The 25,606-nt window shown below is 39.9% G+C and overlaps 1 protein-coding gene across 1 annotated transcript; it reads left to right on the forward strand.

The window, feature by feature from the left end:
* The first annotated feature begins 12,711 nt into the window (after positions 1 to 12,711).
* Positions 12,712 to 22,286, forward strand: LOC122157669 (inverted formin-2-like). The gene is made up of 11 exons (XM_042813618.1): positions 12,712 to 13,192; positions 14,728 to 14,864; positions 15,343 to 15,404; positions 16,393 to 16,495; positions 16,644 to 16,729; positions 17,732 to 17,832; positions 18,754 to 18,824; positions 18,920 to 19,027; positions 19,626 to 19,696; positions 21,227 to 21,347; positions 22,077 to 22,286. The coding sequence occupies exons 1-11, from the start codon at positions 12,712 to 12,714 to the stop codon at positions 22,284 to 22,286; spliced, it is 1,551 nt and encodes a 516-aa protein (XP_042669552.1).
* The last annotated feature ends 3,320 nt before the right edge of the window (positions 22,287 to 25,606 follow it).

Here is a 25,606-nt window from a genome sequence, read left to right on the forward strand (position 1 = left end):
ATGGGGGGGACCTCCTAGTACATTTGTAGGTGTTGTTTCCTCCCAGGTCCAAGGTCTGATGCTATCCCTAGAAAGCCCTTTGTCCCCGTGTTTAATGGAGCTATTATTTTTCTAACCTGAAAAAGATGTAAAAAGAAAAACATAAGCATCATTCATTCTTTTGACATTTATAAGTAGTTTATAAATGGGTAAAGATGAATAAATAATTAAAAGCCCATTATGCATAGTAAAGATGGCAATAAGCACATCTGTCAAGCATGCTAAAGACAGCTACGAGGCACAATTATGTGCAAACAAGAGCTCCATTAGACTCCAGAGCTGTGATTAAGAGCAGTTAATAGTGGATACTTAATCAGCAATCACCCCTTTCAGCTACTTATAAATGCATAAAGCCAGCAAACAGCAGCACTTAAAGATACAGTATGCTGTCCAAAGCTTGTTTTATGCAGCAGATGGGCAGGAAAGTAGTGGAGAGATCTCCTTATTAGTGTTGAATGTTTTTACTGCCAAGGAAGGCAGAGCGGAAAGTAAAGGAGAGTCTGAATACTCACTACAGAGAGAGAGAGCCTGGGCTATCTACCATGGAGAACCTTACTTTTGTAGTCCCAGCATTGCCTGGGGCTTTAAGTATTTATGTTTCAAGCATGCACCTTCCCCTAGCTAAAACCAAGGCACGAAACAGAGGTGTTTTCCCAGAACAGTGGTTCCCAAACTTGCCTTCCAGAAGGCAGCAGGTAGAGCTGCAACAAAGATAGCTCCCAGCCATCACCATGCTTCCCTTGTATCTGTAATGAACCCCACAGCAGCCATAGAATTCCCTGATCATCCAGTGGTGGCATCCTAGGAACCTGTCTACTGCAGGACAGTGTTTTCGTTGTAAGAAGTTCCCTGTCGTTACATTTATCTTGCCATGATCAGATATATTTAGTGTGTCTCTTTTGTTTAAAAGCAGAGGTTGAGACTGATTCTGGAGATTATAAAACAAAAAAAGGTTGTGTGGTACAATGAGGTATGTAAACTTGCAAAGACATTTGTATGTGAACTAACCCCAGTTCCTTCGGGACTTTACAGACCTAATCAATAGTTAGCATATCAGCTAAGCTTTTTGTCTTTGTGTCTAATCACAAATACATCTAAAACAAATTTGCCACTCTGATTTTCACTGACTAGGGTGTTGATCCTGTGCTGAGTGGAGTCAGTGCTGATCTCCCCACAACACTGGGTCACATCCCACATGTCCGTCCTCTGTGTCAGCAGCAGCCAATCGCCTTTCCCTGCAGATAATTAAAAGACAGTATTCTAACCACGTGAATCCAGCTTCATGTGATAAACAAAGTCCTTGCTTTGATCCCATTATTTTTCTCAAAAATTGTAAAAATGCAATTTCAGTACCTACCTCCTGCAAATAATGATGTTTGGTTTGCTTGTGGGTAGCCACTTACTATAGCACGATATACATACAGGCATCTGGATAAAGAAATAAAACACTGGGCCCAGGGATAAATACATGCTGGGATGAGATACCAGCTCCAACTCAAAGCCAAGTTCAATTTCTCCAGATACTGCACACAAGGTAGTGCATTGGAGCAAACAGACCATGCACACTTCTTTGCACTCGTGCATTTTTATGGGACAAGGTAAAGGAGGGGATTCAGCTTTTGTCACTGAAAAAAATAACATGCAGAGATCTTGGTACATATAACTTCCCTCCAATGGGCAGTTTTCTTGCCCATTGTGAGAATACTTTAGGAGTTTCAGGCCAAAACTTTTATAAACAAAACTTTGCATGCTTATTGAAAGTGCGAAGAAAAGCAGGAAAAATAAACAGTCAAAACATCCACTGTACTGAAATTGCATAGTTACTTGTCCTTTCCACCCTGATGAACACCTCTTGTGAACTGAATCAATGATGCCAAATCTCTTACTCTCTCATTTCCTGAAAGGAATGTGTTTATTCTTCAGCATCCCCCATGCATAGGGGGACAGGAACCCCTAGCCCTGAGGGCATGGAGCAGAGGAAGCTCTGCAGGATTCCCACGTAGGGTTGCTTTTGTTTCTGCACCTGAAGCATCACTGCTAGCAAGAGAAAATGAGAGATATTGGGTAGTTATGCTCCTGACTACTGCTGTCCTCTCCTCTTGGCCCTTCAGTACCATGTTTCATGATTATGTTGAGAGAAAAAGGGGAGTGGTAGTATTAGTTTAAAAATCCTGATGAAGATTTACAGCAAGAGCAGAAAATTGTAGAAAAAAAGTAGAAAATAGTAGCAGTGAGGGCTCGTGATTACGGTGCAGAGGGAGGGCAGCTGGAACCGAGAGTTGCGTAACTCAAATTATATGTTTTAAGCACAGAGATTCTTGCATGCAGGTTTGAAAAAAAGGTTACTTTTAACAAACAGAGATGCAAACAGCTTCAAATTCTCCTCTGGAGACATAGCAAAGCAATATAGAGGAATGCATGGAAAGCCAGCACCACTAAGAACTAAGAAGTGACTGAGTCAGGCACATCCTTGAGATGCCACCAGTGCCCACAAGTGCTCACAGCTGCAAGAGCAGTGGAAAAGCAGCACTTGAAATCTTCAACTCCCTTTTTCCCTTCATTCCTGTGTCATTTGGAAAAGTCACAGGAAACAAAATCTATTTGCTTTTCTTAGTCTGTAGCCATGGTGTTTCCTCCCCCAAATGCAACTCAAGCCTATTCCTCTTGGCAGCCTTAGCAAACCAGAAATGCTCCCCATCACAAAGATGGGAGACCCCAGGAAAAGAAGTCCAGTACTTTTTTCCGGGGTGATTCACCTGATTTATAACCCTATCTTTTTTTTTCTTCAGAGACCACCTTTAAGTTCTTGTCACACTCCTTGTACTCTCTGGCTGGAGCTAGAATTTGCCAGGTTGAAGTGAAGCTGTAGGAATTTTCCTTCTTATACAAATGCACTTGCAGTGATAAAGGCTACACCTCCTTATTCCCCACACCCCAAAATCCTTTAGAGTCTCTATAAAAGCAACAAAGAAGGGATAGTATTTGACCCGCCAGGAACAGCCTGTGACTCTGTGAAATAATATTTCAGAGCTGTATAAGGACTTACGTAATCAGCTATTCAGTTCTCTCCTCTTGACCATAACTTGTTATGCAGCAGTTTCTGTACTAACACCATTATTCTTTTATACCCAAATAATCTCTCATGTTATCTCCAATATATTGGGATCACCTTGTGTTTGTGTGTGTCCTGGCAACAGCTAAACAAATTTCCAACCAAATTTGAAAAACCTTGAAGAAGGAATGTTTTACAAAAACTGACAGAGGGCACTGTACAAAGGTTTGGACACAGGAGGAGGTGCTTGAGTTCCCTCGTATTAGGCCTTACAGAATCTCTCCAGACAAATGTTCATATCTATAGCATAATACAGGAGGTTTCCAATCCAACCAGTCCCCCAGTAAGGATGGCAACAGCACAACATCTGCGAGCAGCCAGATTCCCTCCTTGGCTGTCCTTGTATTGAGAAAGTTTTCCCTCATACAAACTCCTGTAAGAAGAGGTTCAGTCAGAGGTCAAACAGAAACACAATTCAACTTGAAAGCACAACAGTTCATAAGCAACCAGACTCTGGCAGTTCTGCTCACAAACCTACTTGATTTACTTGGTAGAAAATAAAGGATAAACCAAACAGCAAGCATAGACCAAGTGTTCAAACACTGCAGTCTGGTGAGGCTCAGAGGGAAAAGGCAAAAGCAAAAGTCCACAGTGCTGTTTGCCAGCAGCTATGATACATATGTGGACACAATGAGAGTTCAGCCTATCTCACCAACAAACAAAGTTTTGGAATCAAGGTTTTCCTTTGTTTTCTTTTAACTTAATTAATGTTTTAAATTTAGACAACTAGATGCTTCACCTCACCCCCATGCAGACTCAGTGGTGTCTGTGGGCTGATTTCTAATGAACCAAAGCAATGCGATCAAGCTAACGGCTGTCTTCCTGTGCAACCTTTGCCATCATATCTGTCATTAGAAATGGTATTTCCTTCAGCTGTTGAGTGGGACTGGTGTTTAAATCAACAACACACAGTTCTTTCCTTCTGACAGCCCGAACTCTCTCAAGAAACACTCCCAGATGGGAGCCTACCCATGGGTCAGGCAGCGAAGGCACAATACACACATTTTGCTCTATCATGGCTGTGACCCAGCTCTGTTCCCCAGTAGCACTTCTCACACAAGGTGGGAGATGTTCTTCAACTTCATGAAGCGCCACACACAGGTTTCATTTGACATCAGCAGATGGTGACACTGGACAAAACAAAATGGGTGTCCAGATTTATTAATTCAGCAATTTAACATGTAGATCCATATACCAACATTCTGCTTGCAGAACACAGGACTTGCTCAAGAACAGAGCTGCCCAAACTCTTCAACATCAGTATCAGTCCTAGAAACGCGAGCAAGGTTTGTAGCAAATATATAAAAACTGGCAGTGCTAGAAGTTGAAGTTACCTGAGTTAGTACCACAACCAATCCACACAACAAACCAGACCACTCTCACTTCAGAGGTGCGAACAGTTTGTATTTTCCCCTCCTCCTGCAGGCATCACATCAAGGCAGAAGAAATAACGGAGGCCCGGAGACATGCTAACTCATCCCCAGAGCACTGCCAGCCTCTCGGAAGCCAGGCTCTGAATCACCAGAAGGCCTCCTGCTCTGACTGGACATCACACTCCTCCTGATGCAGCATTCCACCCTTTGCCCAAAGGCCCAATGAGCCGCCATGGAGGCTTCAGCACCCTCAGCCCGTGCCTTACGTGACCTGCGTTGTGCCCCGGGGGTGTCTGTGGGGTCATGGTCCAGATTGATGCAGCAGCAGGGAAGGCACAGGCTTACCAGCCTCCATCCTAATGCCCAACATCCCTACCTGCTCTTAAGCCAAACTTCTCTTAACGCAATGGCAGAATGCAGCCCAGTGTTCAACCCTAGGGAAATTTTAAAAATAGCAGTGCCTCAAATAAATGGAGGGTATGAATCCAGCAGCGGCCATACCCTCACAGGGGGAAGCGTTATCCCTCATTTCATTGCCCACACTCAGTCTTATCTGGCCAGGACCAAGACCCAAAATGTATTTGTGTTCTCAATCACTTAAAGCAAGCAAAATCAATTACAAGAACAACAACAAAAATACGCTTTTCGGTCAACATATGGCTGTGTAAACAACATCTGGCTACCAGATAACACTTATGTGCAATTAAGTTGAAGCATGGCTGTGGTCCTGCAGTAATCTCACATGTACAGCTACATACATAAAATTTGGAGAAGTAGGGCTCCAGTTCCTGTCAAAAGAAAAAAGTTCTCCAGGGTACTGTGTTAAACACATTTTCAGCTCATCCTTTAGTAAGTCTCCGGGTTTAAATCCCATTCTCAGCTGCTTGCACTCTTAAGTCTTTGCATTCAAGCTGCAGAACGTGTATTTTCACATTACTTTTGCTTTGAAACTGGGAACGTGCAGTATTGTGTTTTTAAAGATTCAGAGCTTTATTTCTCAAGTTTTGTAATAACGTTGTACCATAGTTGTGTACATAGCTGTCAATTGAAAATGATCTGTGCTTGTTGAATCTATGGTGTGATACTGTGCTGAAACAGGAATCAAGCAGAAGAGATTGTTGTATTTAAGAACTATGCCTTTATATGGTAACCTGCTCTGTCTAGACTAATGTTCAGGATAAACCTTATTTTGCTTTGCTCTATAGGAATAGCAACATCCTTGCAACATCAAAGACTTTGCTGGACTGAGGTAAAGGTTATGCCAAGAATTAAATCAATGGTTTATTTTAACCGAAGTATTGTTACTGAGAATTGTTAACAAAAGCAAAGATGTGTTTGGAGTAGGTGCATGGGCAGACTCAGCTCAGGAAGCCTTGCAGAGCAGCACAACTGCGTTGCAGCTGAATTCACGTTCCTGGCTGGCAGAAGCAAGCTGCAAAACCACATAACCCACCCCAGGTTTGACACGTGAGACCACTGTGTCACATTTTAAAAGTTTTCTCCTTTTTTTCTCTCCTCTATTTCAGTCTCTGAGTGCATCACCCAAGAATCAGTTCTTCTTGCTTGTTAATCAAGTTTTTTCTTTCTCACATTAGACTCCAGCCTACCAAAGTCCAACTAGCAAACATATTCCCAGCAGCTTTGCCTTCTCTGTGTTACCAGCAGGAGCCTGCAGCCCAGATTCACAGAGAGCAGCCAGCCTCCTCCAGCCCACCCTGCTGATTTATCGATAGGAACAAAACTGCTTTCAGTATTTGGGAACAAGCAAGGCTTTTTGGTGTTACCTGCCGAGGGCCTTCAAAGAGAGGGTGTTTGGCATTATGTTCCCACTGCCTTCAAGCGTTTATGGAGAAACTGGTATTTTGAGCTACTGCTGGTTCTTTGTTCCGCAGTCATTTTTTAAAACTATAATAAATTGTCTGTTAAAATCAAATCCCAATCAACAGATCAAAGCACAGCATTTATAATGTATTACTCCAAAGCAGCTCTGCTTCCATTACTGTGATTATTTAGCAAGAACAGGGGGATGGAGTCTGAACAACTCAAAGAAAGACGCTCAACTGGGATGTGCAGTTTTTCTCTATTTGTCACTTTAGAAGTTCATTTTTCAGTGTTTGTAAGACCAAATCAGTTGCTGGTAAAAGCCATGCAATTTGCAGCTATTTTAACAGGTATGTTTTCGTTTAAGCCAACAGTGAGTTTGGACCTCAGAAAAGAATTCCTGTGGTTATATTACAGCAAATGCACATGGAGTCCATTACGTAAACCAGCCTGTGAGCACCACAAGTTTCTAGCTGTCAAGTAACTGCATATTCCTCAAATAAGCATTGTTTGTATGATAAAAATGAAGTTGTGGATGAAATCTGCAGAAGTTTTTTCCAAGTACTTCGCATCAAAATGTGGAAATATGTTTTAAAGGCTGGAATTGGAATTTCAGTGCTTTTTTGTTTTAATTTCATTACTGAAAATATTTCAAAATTTAGAATAAAAGAAGTCAAAGTACTTGACAAGTCTCTTTATTTTATGGAAATTATTATTCACCAGAATTTTTCATGCCTATAAGTTTTGATATACAAACTTACCATGTATACAAGCTTACTGGTTTTTAATAACCAACACTGTACCAATCCTAGCTCACTCAATCTACACATATGGCAGCAGCAACAACAACAAAATATGAGGTAACAAGATAGTCACAGAACTCTATTCACCTAATTCTACTGAAAGCAAATACAGTCATGAACCAATTCCATCATAAACTACCATTTTGTTCAGTCACCCCACAATCACACTGTAGACAGGGTATGAAAAACAGCTTTGCCACATTCAGAAACTTGACTACAGAGTATTTAAAATTAGGCAGCAATAGTGACAGGACCTTGCTGAGTCTCTTATTAGTGGTTATTCTGTGTAGGGACAGCAGGATTTGCAATGGCAGTGTGGGTCTGTTGTAAAGACAAAGGGTTCCACCTATGTAGTGTAGAGCACATATCATACCAGATTCTCCACAGATCACTGCAAGTTCATCAGCATTTTCAGCACTAAGTTTAACTCACTCTTTCATCCATGCTGATCTAGCACTTAATTCATATTAGAGACTCTTTGCTGCGGGATGTACAATTCTGCAAGAACTCAGTGTGACAATTCACACAGAGCCAGGTGGCAGCAGGAATTAACAGCTCTCTCTCTAATGGAGACTTCAAGCAGACTCAGCCTACGTTACTCAAAGTCGGCAAAATTACTTGTGACAGTCAGCTCCTATCAAGTCAGTTTTGATAGACTCCCAGACTGTCAAAGCAGGATTTCTTCTAGCATCAACACACTTTGCTTTTGACAGCTACATCACATACAGTTGCTTATCTCTCAGCATGCAGAACCTGATGTGCTTGTTTAGCACTTAAGCAGCTTCATAATCTGCAATGAGTTTAGCCATGATTTGGTGACAAGCAATTACCAAATCCAGCAGTCAGAATAGATAGAGAGCAGAAAGAAAAAAAAGAGGTTGCACAGGCAAAAGGGAGAAAAATCTGCATATGCTGCTGTAATCCTTTGAAATCCAGAAGTCTATTTTGTAATCAAAATAAAACCCAATATAGCACCCAATATTCAAGAGCTATCCTTTGTGGCCAACAGACCTTTCCTATATAGACTGCCACATCCCATAATCTCCATTCTTCAAGGCTTTCATGGCTCAGTCAGACAAAACAAGAGCTGAGCTGATCTCTAGTGGTGGGGGTGACAGTCCTTCTCTGAATGAGAGCTTGGACAAATGATGTCCAATGTACTTCCCAACAAATATTCGTAATTTTCTTGATTTAGCAAGAAACTGAAATGAGTAGTTCTGAATAATTTAAAAAAAAAAAAAAAAAAAAAAAAAAGCGAGTCATAGGATTCTAGAAACTCTTTCAGGTTTATACTTCGAGTCTCTCTGGTGAAACAACAGTATGATAATGCTCAAAAATATATGCCCCTAAAATAACAGTATATTCATTGCATTGGCAGTCCACAAACCCATCCTGGATCTCAGCTATACATGCTTTGTTTCTCTAAAATATCACCTCAATAGGAAGGATCCTAGGAAGAAAAGAACTGAAGGACTTTTTTTTGCCTCCAGGTAATTTCAGCTGCTCTATTTTCTTCCAGAGGTCTAGAGGATAGAAAAGATACCCTGAGTTCCACAAGACACATCTACCTGCCCAAGTCTGCATAACCACACCTAGATCAAATGGCAGCTAATATAGTAATCTTTTCCAAACCATGACCTATCCCAAATCTAGCAAACAACTAACGACTAAAGCTATTATATCCTGCCAGCAATCCCTTCACGTGTATAAGCCCCTACTAAAGTAACTTGTGAAATTCCCTTTCATTTTGAAAAGTTCATCCCTACTTACCACCAAGTCCTCAGTTAGTCCTACAATACATCTCCTATCTTCACACCTTATTGCATGGCTCGTTGGTTGAAATGCCTCTCTGTCCCAGCACACAATGACCAGCTCAGAGGTCTTAGCACAGTTTCACTCAGTGTTAGCCATCCACAGCTGCTGCTAGCCCAGACTCCACCTACAGCAGATCCCAAGGTTCCTATCGTTCTGCCAGCTGCTAAGAAGTGCAGCCAGTTCCCATAAAGAAGTTTTTGTTAACTCCATCACTAGGCTTGAGCCTAGAAGCATCAAACGCATAGACTTGGCAGCCATGGTTGCAGGCAAATCATTTCTCTATACCACAGTTTCTCCATTTGTAAAACAGAAGCAGTAGGTAACAATTTGACGACTGTTGATTAACAATATAACAAAAGAAATAATTTTGATAATGCACAAAATCAGTTACATCAAAAGACATTTGTCATTATAACAAATTTGAAAGGAACAATATAATTGTAAGACCTGAAATCAGATTGGAGCAAACCCTTGTAAACAGCAGGAATGTAGATGAAAGGAAGCCTTGTGACAACACGATACTCAATAAACATTGTCTGAGCAAGAAAAAATACAGATCTCTAATTTCTTTAACTTCTTTATCATTGTAGTAATCTTAAATATCAAGGTTAAATCACATCTGTTTAATAGTCAACAATGGGGGATATGACATAAGTCTCTTACTGCAATCAAGAACACAAATCCAAACCACAGCAAGTGTAGCCTATCAGGAGGCACTGAGCAACAGCTCTGTACTAGTGAAGGACCTCAGTTTAGCATGACTGATTAATGCTATCTGTGGTTATAGCTCACTTGTAGCTATTCAGCAAACAGCACGTCTAAAATATCTGAAGCTACACAAATTGACTCATTGCATATTCTTTTGATTGTTACCTTGAAAGTTTGTAGACATAGTGTTTTTAATCAACTTCAAATTATATTCTAATTGGGAATGACTTACAAGGGCAAATACCAGGTTTTGTGAAGTGCTTCTTGGAATCTCCACTTCTAGCATAATAGCGACTAATAGAAGAACTTTTAGCTAGAAAGAAAACTAGCTCTTACCTGATAACATAGCCCCGTATCAGCTCATCAGTAATGCTAAAAAAGGAAAAAGAAAATGAGAGCACTCATGTGGCCCAAGACATAGAGGTTAAGCAGATTTTCTGATCAAACTTAAAAGCTTATATCCTAGCCTATCAAAACGCAACTCATCTTTCTGAGCTAAACAAGAAGCATGTACATTTTCAGTGCACTAGTAAGCAAGTAGAAAAGAGAGTCTATGTTGTAGTAGTCCTCAAACAAAGTACTGAAAACAACTTCAAAGTTAACTGTAAATTAATTGATTTCAACTGTATCATCAGAATTAGAATGGTGAATTGGTCTCCATTCCCTGCCTTGCCTAAATGGTCTCAAGCAATTACCTTGCTTTCATAGCTTTCAGGAGCAAGCCAGTCCTTACTTGGTTGCATTGACAAGTGTGCATATATTTACATGAGATGGTAAAATTCCTTCATACTCATGAGCTCATTTGAACAGTATCAGCAATGTAAGTTATTTCTGCTTTGAAGCTATACTGAAGCTCTAATCTTTCAAAAGTAGGAATTTCTCTAGTCTCAGAAGTGTAATCTTTTATTACATTATTATAAACCTGTTTACATTCAAAGCATATTTGTTGTTTCTTGTGTAATATTTTTATTTTACAAAACAAAGGTTTCCTTTACAATGCCTATTGTGATTTAGAGGAAGGGTCTAGTTAGAAGGAAGAAAAACCTTCCTAATTAGTGGTGCTTTATTGATTCTTCTAATGGCTTAATTAATATAAATAGGCAGCAAAATTTTAACTATATTATTTCTAATCAGATTTTCTGTCATTTTACTCCTAATATTTTTGGCAGAAAATGAGTAGCTCCTCATTGGTTCTTTCGTAGCACCAAATCTCTCCCTTGGGGACGAGGTTTGATAATGTAATAACAAACATCTGCACAAGTTCAGCAGAAAAATAGTGAGGCCTTGAGGGGGATATATTAAGTCATTGACATAAATTAAAAGTAATCCTGCTTTACCTTTGGGGAAGTGTTAGTGCTTATTTGTGCTAAAAAAATATGTTTATGAATGGCAACTAAAATTAATTCAAGTAAACAGAAAATACAGTTATTTCTCATTTTCTATTATATCTCCTTGGCTTAGCTATTACATCTACCTTCCATTTCATGTGTAAATCAATAGCTATTTTCCAGTTGATTTAATATTTAACGTTTCTTAGTGTAAATCGTTTATCACCAAATTATGATTAAAATTTAAAGCGAAAGATTTCTATCTTCCTTATGCATTGGATTCACTGGTTCACAGTTTTACCGAGGCTGTCATTAGGGCTGGATGCTATCATCAATACAAATTGCTAGGCTTTCAAGACAAACTATTTCAATCACAGGAGATGCTTTAGAGGAGCACTCTAGAATAGAGAAGCCTCAATTGTAGGCTTTAACGCAGCTCCCTTAAGATAATTTTGTCCGTAGAAGTCATTACTTAGAATTGCTGGGCCAGGAAGAAAATGGTCATTCATAATTGTTAATCTAGTCCTTTGGGAGTATAAACATGGTATTTTCCCAACTGATCCTGTGCTTAGTGTAAAAGTGAAAGTGTTTATCCAGCTGACTCCATCAGAACTGCTTATACTGTTCAAATTTGTTTTGTTAAAGACTTGTGCAAGGACTGGGGTAACAGAGGACTTGGCTTCCTTCTACATATAGCCTCTAATTGTGCTGCTTGTGGAACGCTGATGGTTTGCTCATCACTCCCTTATCAACATGGGGTGTTTCTACCAGCGTTGATAGCCATTACTATGGAAATTAAGAGAGAAATCACAAGGCAACTTCAGTTACTTAAGTGTAAGTATCCTAGGAAGTTATTTAGGCATAAAATATATAACTGTTTGCTAAAGAAAGAATAATTCAGTCAAGAAAATATGACCACAAACCAGCAAGTAGCCCTGCTAACCTTAGCAGGTCCAGTTCCATGTCTAAAACCAGACATGCAAGTAAATAGAGACTTCTGTGTAGTATTGTACAAGAAGCTTTGAGAAAAACTCTACAATTTCAGGGCAAAAATAAAAAGTTGCCCTAGCTTAAAATATGGTTAAAGGGTAAAATAAGACAATATTATTTATTTTTATTCTTCCCAGTCCTTTCCCTAGGGGATCACAACTCTCTAAGCAGTTCAGCTGAGTTCTCCTCAGCTGCAGCTTGTTTAATTTATTAGGCTAATGTTTCTCTCAAAATCCCCACCCTTCTGCAGTCATTCTAAGTTGTGGTAATGTGGTCTCTTAGGAATAAGTGACTCTGTCCCTGCTGCCTGAGAAGTCCCCTGCGCACAGCACCTGCAGGAAGAATTCATTTCCCTCTTCAAAAGAGGAACTCCACTGAACGGCTGAGTAACAGGGCCAAAAAAGCAACCAGGTAGGGATTTATAGTGCTGATGGCACTTGCTCTTCCTAACTTTCTATGTCAGAACAAGAAAGTAGAAGGATCAAAAGACCCAAATGAGCCTTATCTTAGAAGTACTGTCTTGCTACTGACTCACAGAGCTGAAACAACTGTGAAATGCTACTGGTGGATTAAAAAAAATACTGTCTGTCTTGATAGGAAGTTGACTGCTAATTCTCTGTCTTTCTGTAGATGTTGCAGTAACCAACAGCTGTGGGGAACCTTGTTAATTTCTGCATTTCCTCCTTGTCTCATAGGGCAGCAATATGGAACCAAGGGACAGCATGAAGAACCTGCTAACAAGCACACAGTGCCTGAATCACCGCAAATCACTACCCAGAAGATCTGTTGAGAAGGTGAACAAATGCATTCAGGTTGACATGGACTTGGAAGTGGAGAATCCTAGTATAGATTTGACTCTTTTTCCAAAAATCAGCCTTTCCAAGAAGCCTCAGCAACGTCCAGGGAACACGTCACCACCCCAGCAAGGTGTCTCCTCACCTTCCCAAGGGCAGCCTGCTATGCCAGCTCTGCTACCATTGCTTCCACCATCTCCATTCCTTCCTCCTAGGTGTAAGATTCCTCCCCCACCCCTTCTCATGCCTGGCATAAATGCACCATCACTCCCACCTCCCCAGCTCTGCAGTAATCCTGAGTGCAGCCATTTTACTTGTGGATACAGCAAGCAGCCCTGCCCTAAGAAGACACCGAAGCTAAGGATGAAGGTGTTTCACTGGCAGAAGCTCCCCTCTGACGTGGTGAGACGTACGTGCCTATTTGTAACAACCAGGCTGATGCTAATGTTGGGAGCTAGGCTTTGGCTCAGCACGTCAGGTCATACAAGTGCTCCTATTGCTCAACCTCTGTCCTACAGGAAAAAAAAAAAAAAAGCCAATAATCACAGATAGGGAAAGCCAAATTCTTCACTAAATTTGGACAAAGTGAACGAAATAATAGTTTGGGCAAAGCACTGAATTGAGGCTCTGTTGGCCACTAAAATGTCTTTTTCTCTTTTTCTTAATTTCCACAGCATTGTTAGGTGATGCTGTGAAGTTTAATTACGGTTTTCAAAACACACTGAATTGCACTGAGTGGAAAGATGTGTGGAAAAGCAATGCCCTGAGATTCTTTGAGCTTTTTTTCTAACGAACTCCTGGCATGCCATCCCTGACTGCTGTTTCAGCTGAAGCATTTACTACTTTTTTGTTTTGTTTTTCCCTTGCACAGCCAGAAGATGCATCATCCAGGAAAACCCTCCTCAATAGGGCTGAGGAACACATAGGCTCAGGGCAGGATATAGCTTCCAACTTCATTTTGTTCTGACCACTGCTATGTGTGTTTGTTTTTTTTTAATTTCTTTTTTTTTTTTTCCATGAAAAATAACACTAAGGTTTGTGGTTAATGTGATCTGACAAAGGGCTTTGCATGGCCTGTTCCCCTTTCAGCAAAGAGAATGCTGAAAGTTTCCACTTTGCTGCAGCTTTTAGAACTCATGATACATCTTGTAAGAGTTCTCCATTGTCACAAAGAAAGGGGGAAATCAGAGAGATAAGAACTTGCTGTTATGATAAAACATATAAATACACATGCTAAAAACAGTTTGGGCTCAAGTCGTCTTCTCTAGGTCATGATCCAAATTCAGACTCAAATCTAACATCTTCAGTTATACTATTGCAATCTCTCCTGAAGAAAAAGGAGGTGAGATCCTTTGTTAAAGATTCCAGTGTTGTAGATAAGTTCATACTTTGAATTGCTGTGTGTTATTCAGGTGGCTTCTAGTGATCCTATAATAACCCAGGGTTTTGGAGTTTTTATTTTCTGTCCAGAGATACTTAAGTTTATTTAACTAATGCAACATCCCCTGTGTGGCTCTCACAATTCTGCACTGGGTAGTCCATCAGTAGTAGTAGTAGTAGTAAAAAGAACAATTGAGTTGATCTGCTGCCTTCATTTTAGTGAATCACATGTGGAGATAGTCTTCCAGATTTAATTGTCCTTCAAACATTTGGGAGGCTGTCTTTGGTGTATGCAAATCTTCAATAATTAACAGTAGACCAGGGCTAATGAGTGTCACTGAATCATCTAGGTTAGAAAAGAGCTTCAAGATCACCAAATCCATCCATTAAAATGACCTCCAAAGTCCCAACACAGAACTACGTTCCTTAGTGCTAAGTCCACTCATCTCTTAAATACCTCCATGGTCACGTTTTGTTTACCTTCTGTTTTATTTCTACTTATCACGGTGCCTTGAAAGCGCTCCTCTCTCTGTTAATCCATCTTGAAGTGTTGATCTCTTCTAGAAAGCCGCTCCATGTGGGCTGTGGTACCAAATGGCAGCAAGGAGCTTGTAGAGCCTGACTACACAAGCTTGGAGCTACTTTTCTGTGCCTCACCAACAAAACCAAGGGAGACAAGACCAGCAAAGAAGTCAAAACAGGTACTTGGACTGCTCACTTTCTGTACAGCTTGGCAAATGTGAAAAGCTTATTCACTCTTTATTGTTGGCAATTTTCTATAACAAAGTAGAAAAGCTGAGATATTCTGGTATGCTTTGCCTACAGCTGCCTTGAAACAGAAACAGGAGAGGTCCAGAATTGTATTTGTTGCAGTAACTCTGAGTACAGTACAGTACTTTAGAATGGAAGAACTTGGGAATTAGAGTGTCAATTCTTAAAAAAATGCATTATTCTAGACAAATCTGTGCCCTTCTCTATGCCTCTGCCTTTCTCAAATGTTATTACATGTACTTTTGTAAACTGTTAGCTTTGTAAATTGTTCAATTAAGAGTGATGATAATGTTATTGCTGGAGAAGAGTGAATCTAGCCCAACAAACAAGAGAAGCTCTAAAATTTCTGTTAAAATTAAGGCAGGTGGCTGCATTTTTCTTTTTTTTTTTTTTTTTTTTTTTTGGCAGGTCACATTCATTAGTCCAAAGAAAAGTCTCCTTCTGAGTATATTTCTGAAGCAATTTAAGTGGTAAGGTTGGAGATAAGTATATTTGTTTGATGTACGTACGTATGTTTCAGACATTAAATGAAATGTAGCAGGAACATTTTGTAACCACTATCTTTTCTTAGCAAGGAGTCAAGATTCCTGACTGAACATTAAAAATTAAGTAACTTGGAAAGAGACATCCTGAGAAGTTCAGGTCCAAAAATCATTCACAATTTTTGTTCGGTTTTTCTATTAATAGAAAAGAGTTTCTATAATTAATCAATGGAAATCTGGTAAGTGACAGTCTTCACACTGGAATGAAAAGAAGCAGAAGAAAGGAATCTGTGTTAGTTCCTAGTAAAATAGAATTATTTTCAGATGCCCTGAAATACTGCAGGATGAAGTCCATGGATGCCTGCGTTTTTGTGCAACAGCCCATATTAGAAGGCCTTTGAAAAGAAATTCAGCCTTTATGTTGAGAATAAACCACAGTTTGTCTGAAGGATTTTTTTTCAAATTCTTTTTCCATTACAAATTCTTCTTCTCAGTGGGGAAGAACTGTGAATAACCTAACCCAGTTGCTATTTCTTCTTTCTGCATGATTCCCTGGGTAGTTGTGAAGCTCTCCTCAGGGCAGTTAGTGGCTGTGGTTCAGCAAGCTGAGCCCCACCATGACGGATGGAACTGCCCTACAGCCAGATCTGAGCCCAAAGTAGAGCAGTCTGGACTCATTTCAAAGACATGTGGACTGCCAAAGTTACAGGCAAAGATTTGGAGTAAGGCTCTCTGAGATACTCTTAACTATCTGTCAGCAGGAGGAGAGCTATCTGTTTTTAGCCTGAGCTTTGCTGGAAGTGGTGAAGGATTCAAGCGTAAATCTCTCCTCAGTGATGTTGGATGCAGTAAGAGGAGAGCCCTCTGGGTTTGCTGCGTGAAGAGGAACAAAGTTCAGAAAGCACATCTAAATGGTTAGAAAATTTCCTTCAGGCTTCAATGTCTCTTCTGCTCACAGCATCTCTCTTTCTCACAGCTCCAATGAAGAGATTGCTAACATGATTCAGAAAGGGGACAGATCCAGGTTTGATGCTGGGATACTGAAACAGCTACTTAAACTGCTGCCTGAAAGCCATGAGGTATTACGAAGCCTGCTACCATATCAGAGCTGGTTGTGCTTGCTTGGCTTGAAATATTTTCACTGGTAGAGCAAGAAACTGTGACTGGATCCTGCACTGGGCACCAGAAATAACTCTATGGGTATTTTGCTGTTTCTGTTGTTGCTAGATAAACAAACTGAAATCTTGCAAAGAAGAAAGGTCAGAACTAACAAATGCAGACCAGTTTTATCTCCATCTCTTGGAGGTTCCTAGGTAAGCAAAATTGCCTTTGTTTTCAATCCTTGAGTTTGACTTGTAAGAATCAACACCTCCATTTCCTGTACTAGAGGGATGTTTCTAACAGTCAGTGCCCAAGATAAATAATCTGACTGTAAATTGAACAGCTAGCTGTAGAAACGTTTCTTTCCCAAAGGTCAAACATATTTGGAAAACTAGTGTTAAATTAACCTGGGTATTAATAAGCTACTGAGAAAACTTCTGACTGTTGTGCTGCACTGTCTGCATGACACAAAGCTGCAGACGGAACCCAGCCACCAGGATCTTACTCCATCTCTGTTCCAGAGACTGGTACACCAAAGGGATCCCACAAACCAAAGGGTGAATCACAGCACTGCTTGTGCTTTGACCACCTTCCAGGAATTTCCTGACTTTTATGAGGTCAGATGAGATGCATACATATCTTTGTGCTGCTCTTAAAAACAGTGTAATTTGTTGTAAATCATAGGAACAGCCTCCATAAATATGAGAAGCTGCCTGTCCCATAGCCTGAGATGCCTTTTTTGAAAATGCAGTAGTTAAAATGTGGCATTTTTTCTCAAAGTTACAGCTAGCTTTAAAATTACTTTAGAGAATGTTTTTATGGGTCTTCCACAACATTAATCCATGGCTAGGCATAAATATCATTAAAGGGCATCACTGAAATAGAATCAGAATTTCTATTTTGGAATTAAAAAGGAAGAACAAAAATCCTAGCTAGCACTGCCCAGGAATCATCAAAACTTATTGCCTTGTTATGCAAGGAAACGACTGCCAGATTTCAGCATAACATTGCTTTCTGAAAGAGGCATCTTTGGAAATGCCTCAGTGTTTGGTTTATTTATAATGCAGTTCAGTGAGAAGCATGTTGTGTCAGAACATTAAAGTGAACATAACAATGATGGTACTGCACTTTGCCTAAAATGGGTTATTCTCTGCTGAATTTGATTAATTAGGTGCATAGTTTGTTTTTCTTTTTCCCCTGCTGATTTCTTTTAGCTACCAGTTGCGAATTGAATGTATGCTGATTTGTGAGGAAACACAAATTCTTCTGCAGTGTCTGTGGCCAAAAGCACAAGCCATCAGGACAGCTTGTGAAAGTAAGTGTATCACAGATGTGTCTATGGCCAGTGCTCAGTCACGGGGAGCTTCTATTTCTAATATTGATGCTATTAGAAATGGCATCAGTGATTTTACAAGCTATGATCTGATAAAAATTAACCTTTTAATTGCAGAAAATGTAGTTAACAATCAAAACAGCAGATTCTTCCCCTTAGAGTTCACTCAGTAGAATGGCAATTTGTGCTGCTGTGCTTTAAGTGGAGCTTCTGTCAACATAAATAAAACACACTGCCTCTCTCCATCAGTGACCCCTGTACAGAAGAAGGAAATTTCCTACGTGTCAGTGCCAGATGTTGTTTGAGTAGAGGTTGAATTTTTGTCCACAGCAATGATTTTTGTCCCTAACAACAAATCGGTTCCAGTTTTCCTTCCATCCATGCTGGTTGCATGCTGGTTGATGCATCACAATCTGTACTGGCTTCCAAAACAAATGTCCCTGTTCACAGCATTTCAGAAACTCCCTTCACAAGAAATTAGCCTTGGTTTTTGTTTTAACACCAGTTATGCCTTAAAGGATGGCATTGAGGCAAAGAAAAAAAACGCTATGCTTTTCTTAACCTAGAATAAATGTACTGAAAATGCAGGCTATCAACTTTTGCCAATTTAAGCACTGCCTCATTTAGTGGGTCTCCCTTATAAGCAGCTGCAGTGATGACACATCCATACTTGATGGAAAAACTGGTTTTCCGTATACTTGTAGAAAAGAGACTAAAACAGAAACTTCATTCATTCTACTTTCATTAAGTTGAATTATTTCTGTACTGGTTGATTTCCAAATTCATAAAGGAGGCTTTACACAATCTTGGATGATAATTTTGTTAACTCACTGTCAAATGTAAGGAAAACCCTGCTTCAGACAGCTCCATGTAATTTACTGAGAATGCTTTTTTATTCCTCAGCACTTCTTACCAGTCGTCGACTGCCGGTTTTCTGTCAGTTGATTCTTAAAGTTGGAAACTTTCTCAACTATGTAAGTAGGCTGGTATTTTTTCTTTAATTAATTTCTCTATTTCCAAATATAGCCTCAGATACAAACACAAGGAACTTTTTTTCTGTATCTTCCAGGGGCATCACACTGGAGATGCTGGAGGTTTTAAAATCAGTGCCTTGCTCAAACTAACAGATACAAAAGCAAACCAAAGCCACATTACTCTGCTTCACCACATTTTGGAGGTAGAACAAAACTGTAAAATAATTTCTGTGTTTGTTATTCTCTACTATTAATTCCCCAGAAGCTAAGGGGCTGTAATTTCAGCACTACCCACCAAAGACATCAGAAGAGTGAGCCTCTGTATCTGAAATACAATGAGCGCTTTGCCACCGCTCCCTGGGCAAAAATAAAGATGAAACCCATTAACAGCAATGCGTAGAAAACCTAGTGTTAGCTTTCTTCCTCAGGTTTGCTTAACATGACTGCTTTGTGTTTTCTTTTTCTTCTGCAACTGCTCTCTCATGGGGACGTGCCTTCCAAATGCATCTGTCAGATGAGGTTAATTTTAGTGTTATGAAGACAAAATCTCAGGTCAGCTTGCGTGCTGTGGCAGCACATGGGATGTAAGCCTGAGCAGTTAAGAGCCTTTTTTTCCTTCTTCTTTCCTCCCTACGGCTGCCAACTGTGACAGAAAGAAATGAACAAGGCTAAACTTACCCCAGCACTTATAAGGACAAAAACTGAAGCATTCATTTTTCAATCCAGATATTGTCCAGCTTAAAAGACTTTCCTGCCCTTTGACAAACAGTGAAAGGTAATGATTTTTTACTTCAATTTTAGGAGGTTGAAAAAAACCACAATGACCTGCTGCAGCTTCCCAGAGATCTTGACTTTGTTTCCAAGGCAGCAGGGTAGGACATTATTTGTTTTTGTCATGTATGAATTGCCTCTTTTAAGCTAACAACAAGCTGAGTCATTTTATGGTGGTGTAATAAGGTTACAGGACTTCTCCAGTGTGTGAGAGCGTTTCCCTTCTAAAATCAAACAGTTCTGAGATTTGTAAATCAATCTGGTTACAACTTTTCATGTGTTGCTCTGTGTGATTCTTCTTTCAGATGCTCCTCTACTGCCTTAGAAATGAAACTAAGTAAATAGTGAACTTGATTTCAAGGATCGTATTCTTCTATATCTTGTAAAATAAATATTTCCTGAAGTTGCTCCATCATACTCTTATGCCGGGCCATAAGGACTATGTGTGCAAAGCTGGAGTGAAAACAGAATGGGGCAGTTTACTAGCAAGCAGGGACCTGAGTTAAATATCAGCACTTCTCTACAGTACAAGTGGGTGAAAAGAAAAAAAGTCTGGTTTTGGTGAGCCTAAAGCCAGCTGAATTTGTTTAGCTCAGAAGAATCACATGAGGGACATGCTGAATTGCACTAATCAAAATACAGATGTATAGCAGCAGGATTAACAGTTCTAATCTTGTTATGAATTCATAGGAACCTCAAAGTGTTTTAATCTTCCTTGTAACTAGAAGCAAGTGTAACTTGTAAATCTGGGGCAAATTGACATTGTTAAGTAGCTGCTAAATAATAAGGTAGAAGTATTTTGATTTGATTATGCAGGAAGCACTAATATATGAAGTGTCAGGGCTTTTCCTTGATATCTGTGCAGAATTTCTGTTGGATGTTGTTCTGAAGCACAAATTTCTTTCTTCTATGTGCAATAATAGAGGTACCTTTGTTATCTGAATTTAAACCTTGCTGATGCAATAAATGTGCTCTTTTTTTGTAAAATAATTGCTCTTAAATTTAGCCAAACCCCCAAACTTATAAAATTGTTTTATTAGTCAGCCCTGGGAGAGGTGCTTACAGTGCAAATCCTGCACAGGGTTCTTCTATTGCTGTTCATATCTGGATGCACCTTGTTAGACAACATCAGGTTTTGATGAATCAGTGATTTTCTTTTGGTAAATGTGGATATTTGAGGTATAAAACATGTTTGCACTGTAATATGTTTGGTCCTCCATGTGAGGTAAATGAACTTTGAGATAACCCTTCAGACTATAAATAGACAATGGAGAAAAACAGCAAGGAAAAGAACCATTTAATTATTGACAGTACTGGCACGAGAGTTGAGTGTGTGTTGCCTATGAATAAAAATAGACTGAAAATTTTGGAGGCTTTTGAACAGAGAGGTTCTTCCCTGTGCTGCCCCAGGAAATGGTGAGGGCAGAAGCACAGCTGCTTTCTCAGATGAGGGTTTGAGCAGCAGAGAAAAGGGCTTACATAGAGGAAAATTACCTGCATAAGCAGGGTTTGCTAGACAACTAATCCTGCATTCTTTTGCAGAACTGTTTTTATAATTGTTTTTAAATGAAAAACAAACAAACAAAAGACTCACCCCTTTATTTTCATTGTGCCTTTTGTGAGCCTTTCAGGTTCCACTTTGACGCTATGCGGGCTGAAGCAGGTGACAATCTGAAGAAACTGCTGGAAATAGAGAAGCGTTTATTTTTGTCAACAGAGGATTTAAAAATACAGCACACAAAACTTGTTCAAGTAGGTAAAGGGGGCACGAGGTTCTTTGCACCCTGCTTCCCAATCACTTTAAATCTCTTCTCAAAGGCTCCAAAATTCAGCTTGCGATGGACACAGGGGTCTGTGGGCAGGGGTCCTAACAACCTCCCTCTGCACTGGGGTGGAGGAAGAGTCCTGTTCATTCTCCAATTCTGCAAAGTGATACTGTGATAAGGAAACAGCTGAGGGGCAGTTAGCTATGTGTGTGGGCAAAAGAAAGGAAGACGCTAAAAATGAAACCTGTGATCCAGCTACAAATATATATGGGACAGTAACATGTTCTGTCTCACTGCTCTTAGAGGAAAAAAAAGTGAGTGAACAGATTTACAGTATGTTTTTATGTGTTTATTTCCAGACGTCCTAGCTTTAAAACTTCTCAAAACAGGCCTATGTAACTAAAACTAAAAGGGGTAAATTCTGGTTCTGTGTAACCCTAGATAAGTCATCCCAGTTTGTGCCAAATTTTTGCCTGGTTACATGATAAAAGTGGCAGCATACAATGAGCTGCCCTGGTCCAAATGGAACTGGGGGAAATGCACATGGTTCAGTTAAGAAAACGTAGCATGCTGTCACTGAGTCTTAATTGTCAGGTTTATCAAACCTGCTCTTAACTGGGTTGGACTAGATGGTCTTTTCCAATGACTCTACAATTCTGGGCAGCTCAAAACGTATCACTTAAGGTGCATAAATTTGTTGCAAACTGTGTCTCAGAGCAGTGTCAGTGCTTCAAAGGACCTGCAGGAGGAGTTGGCCAACATCGAAAAGAAGAAAGAAGAACTAGCTGACTATCTTTGTGAAGACCGAAAAAAAATGTCCTTGGAAGATGTATTTAACACAATGAAAACCTTCAGGGAACTCTTCCTCAAGGCCTTGCAGGTGGTTTGCATTTGTGACTGTTTAGAAATGGATAACTTTTCTTAGGCAAAGTCTAACTGGATAATATGTTTACATGTTGGCATTTTACTGCATTAGTTCAAACCTACAAGCTTTATGTCCACTACAACGCTGTTTTCCCTAAGAGATTGCATTTGGCACCCCATTGGCTTATAGGCTTGTTCCATTGGCTCGCTCCTTGCATTAGGAGGTAAGAAAACAAATTCACCATAAAGGTTTGCATAACATACTGATTATGCAGTATCTGAATTAATGCACTTTGTCTAAGGATTTCTTAATGCCAGATGACAGTGGCTTCATAGATGTGCTTTACTGACTTCAGCAGAGCCCAAGGATAGAATTGCCTTCAACAAGTATTGCCAAAATAGAGGAGTATCTGTTCTGGGCAAAGGCAGGGCAAGAGAGAGTGAGAGGTCCTTCAGGGCAAAGCAGAGCTTCTAGTGAAAGTGAGAGAGCTTCTAAGTAGTGTCTGAAGGCAAAGGATGGAGAAGATTATCTTCATGTTTCTACAACCTGCTCCTCTATGAGACACTGGGCTTCAGTTTTGCAAGCAATGCCACCACCAGGCTCAGAAGCAAAGTATAGTGCCCCAGACAGTCTGGAAATTTTTTGTTATTACTATTTTCAAACAAAGTGCTTCTTCATTCCCTGAGGGCTCTTTGTTATCCGTCAGATAATGAACAGAGCAACACATAGGAAATTGATAATATGAAACTACTTGATCTCCATCTACTTAAAGAGGGGGAAAAAAAGTGTTTCAAACACCACAACTGACACAATGGAAAGGAGCAGGTCTTCACACAGGGTTGAATGTTCCCTACTTCTCAAAAGATAAAAGGAGCAGATGGCAGGAAGAAGGAGACAGGGAGACTATTTTCATTCTGCTCAAAGATAAAACTCAGAATTGAAGCTACACTGAGAACTGAGTTGTAAAATTATGGGGAGAACGAAACAGTTTGATTATGGAGGGCTGGGAGAAACATTTGATTTCTCTTAGCTCTTGCAGCTGTTCAAAGAGGGGAGCTCCCTACAAAGAAGCCATTCAATTTCAGGAAAAGGAGAAGAAAAGTTAAACCAAATCTGCTCTAAGAAGTACCCAGATCATTACAAAGATTACACCAACAGCTCTGCATGGGGATAGGTTCCGAGTGCTCCCAGATAACCAAGCTGAAACAGCTGCTCCTCAGTAGGGTGTTGGAACAGGATGTGCTTTAGATAGTGTGAGGATATAGAGTTGTCAATGTAGCATCTTCAAATTCAGAGATCAAATATGTATCTGACATCTCATAGTGTAAATCCAAAGGGAAACCCTTTTTATTTAATATCATCCATACAGCTGTCTTCAGTAATCCAGGAGATGGAGAAAGGATTGTGAATGTGCATTCCTCTGCCTAAGTGGACTTTCTTGTGTTGAAGTAACGCTGTTAACAGCATATTTGTGTCAGATTTCTATGGCTTTGTTTTTAATTTCTCTGTACAATTCAGTTTAGGCTTGCTCAATCCATATTTTTTTTTCCTGAAGTGTTTTGGTTTGTATTTGGTACAGTGTGTGCTGCTCAAAATAGCTAGACAACATATCTACCCTGAACTGATCTCCTTTATTTCTTGTGGTGTGTTACATGCAGGCATTCTCCCAGGGCCTGCAGATCTCCAAGTCTCTCAGCCACCATAAGATCTCTAAGACATTATGCTAAGGCACAGCAGGAATTTATCAGGCAGGCACGTAGGAGGCATACAAAGATGAAAGGCTTTTACCCTCACCCTAAAAGTTCACCAACTGCATCTTTCTTTTGGAAGCACTTTCTCCTCAGGACAAATGTCTTTTTATTTCTTTGCCAAGAAAGCACTGTTTGTTGGTTTTTGTTGTATGTTGTTTTTTTTTTTTTTTTTTTAGGCATCCAGAGGAGGTCCCCATAACCTTGAACCTGCAGTGTTCCCAACTGGAACACTTCTAGACTAACTGGTCTAAAAGTTTTGTGGAAGAAATGATCCCAGCTTTTACCTTCTGTAAAAGATCTGAGGAAATTATGCACATTTCCTGGGACTTTTGTCTGGCTCGTAGAAATAGTGGCAGGTGATCTGCAGCTATTAACTGTATCTATCAGTACTATGAGAAAAAGTCTTTTCCGCTGCTAAGCTCCCTGCAAAGGAGACCAGATGTGTCTCACTGAGAATCTTATTTGCACCCATCACCATCTTCCAGGACATTAGTAAATTCTGTGATATGATAAAGCAGTACAAGTCTCTATGACAACAACCCAACAACTACTGAGATACCTACATGTAGATTAGCTATGGACTGGTTGCAATTAAAAGCAGGTGAGCTCCCACGTGGTGAAGGCAGCGTTCTGATGATGACTGTAGTTCTGGAACAAGGATTCCACAAGCATTTAAGTAAATGGCTTTTTCTCATCTTGATGTCCCATTGTACTTAGTGTAGCTGATCAGAACTACTCTCCCCTATGATTGTGCTGTCTGTCAAAACCCAGAAATACTTCTCCATTGAGTAAAGGTCTTTCTGTACTAGAAGTAATCATTCAACATCTTTCTTTTCCTACATTAATTTTATCGTCCTGGATCCAAAAGTTCTAAGGAAACCAGAATACAACCTGTCTGCAACAGGCCCAAAGATTTATACCGTCCTGACAGTTGGATGCCTCTCAGTACCAGCCATATGGTTTGGACTCTGCTGCTGAACACCACCACATAAATATAGTGGGCAAATTTAAAGGATGCCTGAAGTAAAACTGAATTACTGTTTAACATGGTTGGAATTTCTGGTAGAAGTCTCTGAGTACAAACAATATAAAACCAAGGTTGCTGTGGGATAAATATCTAGAATGTAATTAAACTGAACAAATGTTGAGTCTTGTGGGCAAAAAGATTCATTAAGAAGAATGTATTTCAGTCTGTATTTGAATTGTTGCAGTTAAAGCTATGAACTCATTTGCTGGTAACATAAGATGGTGAAAGCATTGACCAAGAAGCTCAGTTGTGTCAATTACCCTCAAACCCCAGCAGCTGAGCAATGTCATTGTAAGTGTATATAGGGCATATTTAGAATAGCTGTTAATTGCAAACAGAGTATACTAACTGGCTTTTCCTCTTGTAACCCTTAGTATTTAATTTTCTTCTTGTCATTCTATCTCAACGCAGGAAAACCAAGAAAGGAAGGAGCAAGCTGCAAAGTCTGAGAAAAGGAAGAAAGAACTCAAAGTAGAAGACACGAAAAGGCTAAAGGCAGAGCACGGAAAGAGCAGTATATTTAGAAAAAAATGATTCTGTTTTTATTAGTCATATTTTTATTAATTAGAAGCAGATTATGTGCTTAGCTGTGGGTGATCTAT

The sequence above is a fragment of the Centrocercus urophasianus genome, unplaced genomic scaffold, assembly GCF_019232065.1.
Source record: "Centrocercus urophasianus isolate 14NV4802_14NV808 unplaced genomic scaffold, USGS_Curo_1.0 seq_14, whole genome shotgun sequence".
Lineage (NCBI taxonomy): Eukaryota > Metazoa > Chordata > Aves > Galliformes > Phasianidae > Centrocercus > Centrocercus urophasianus.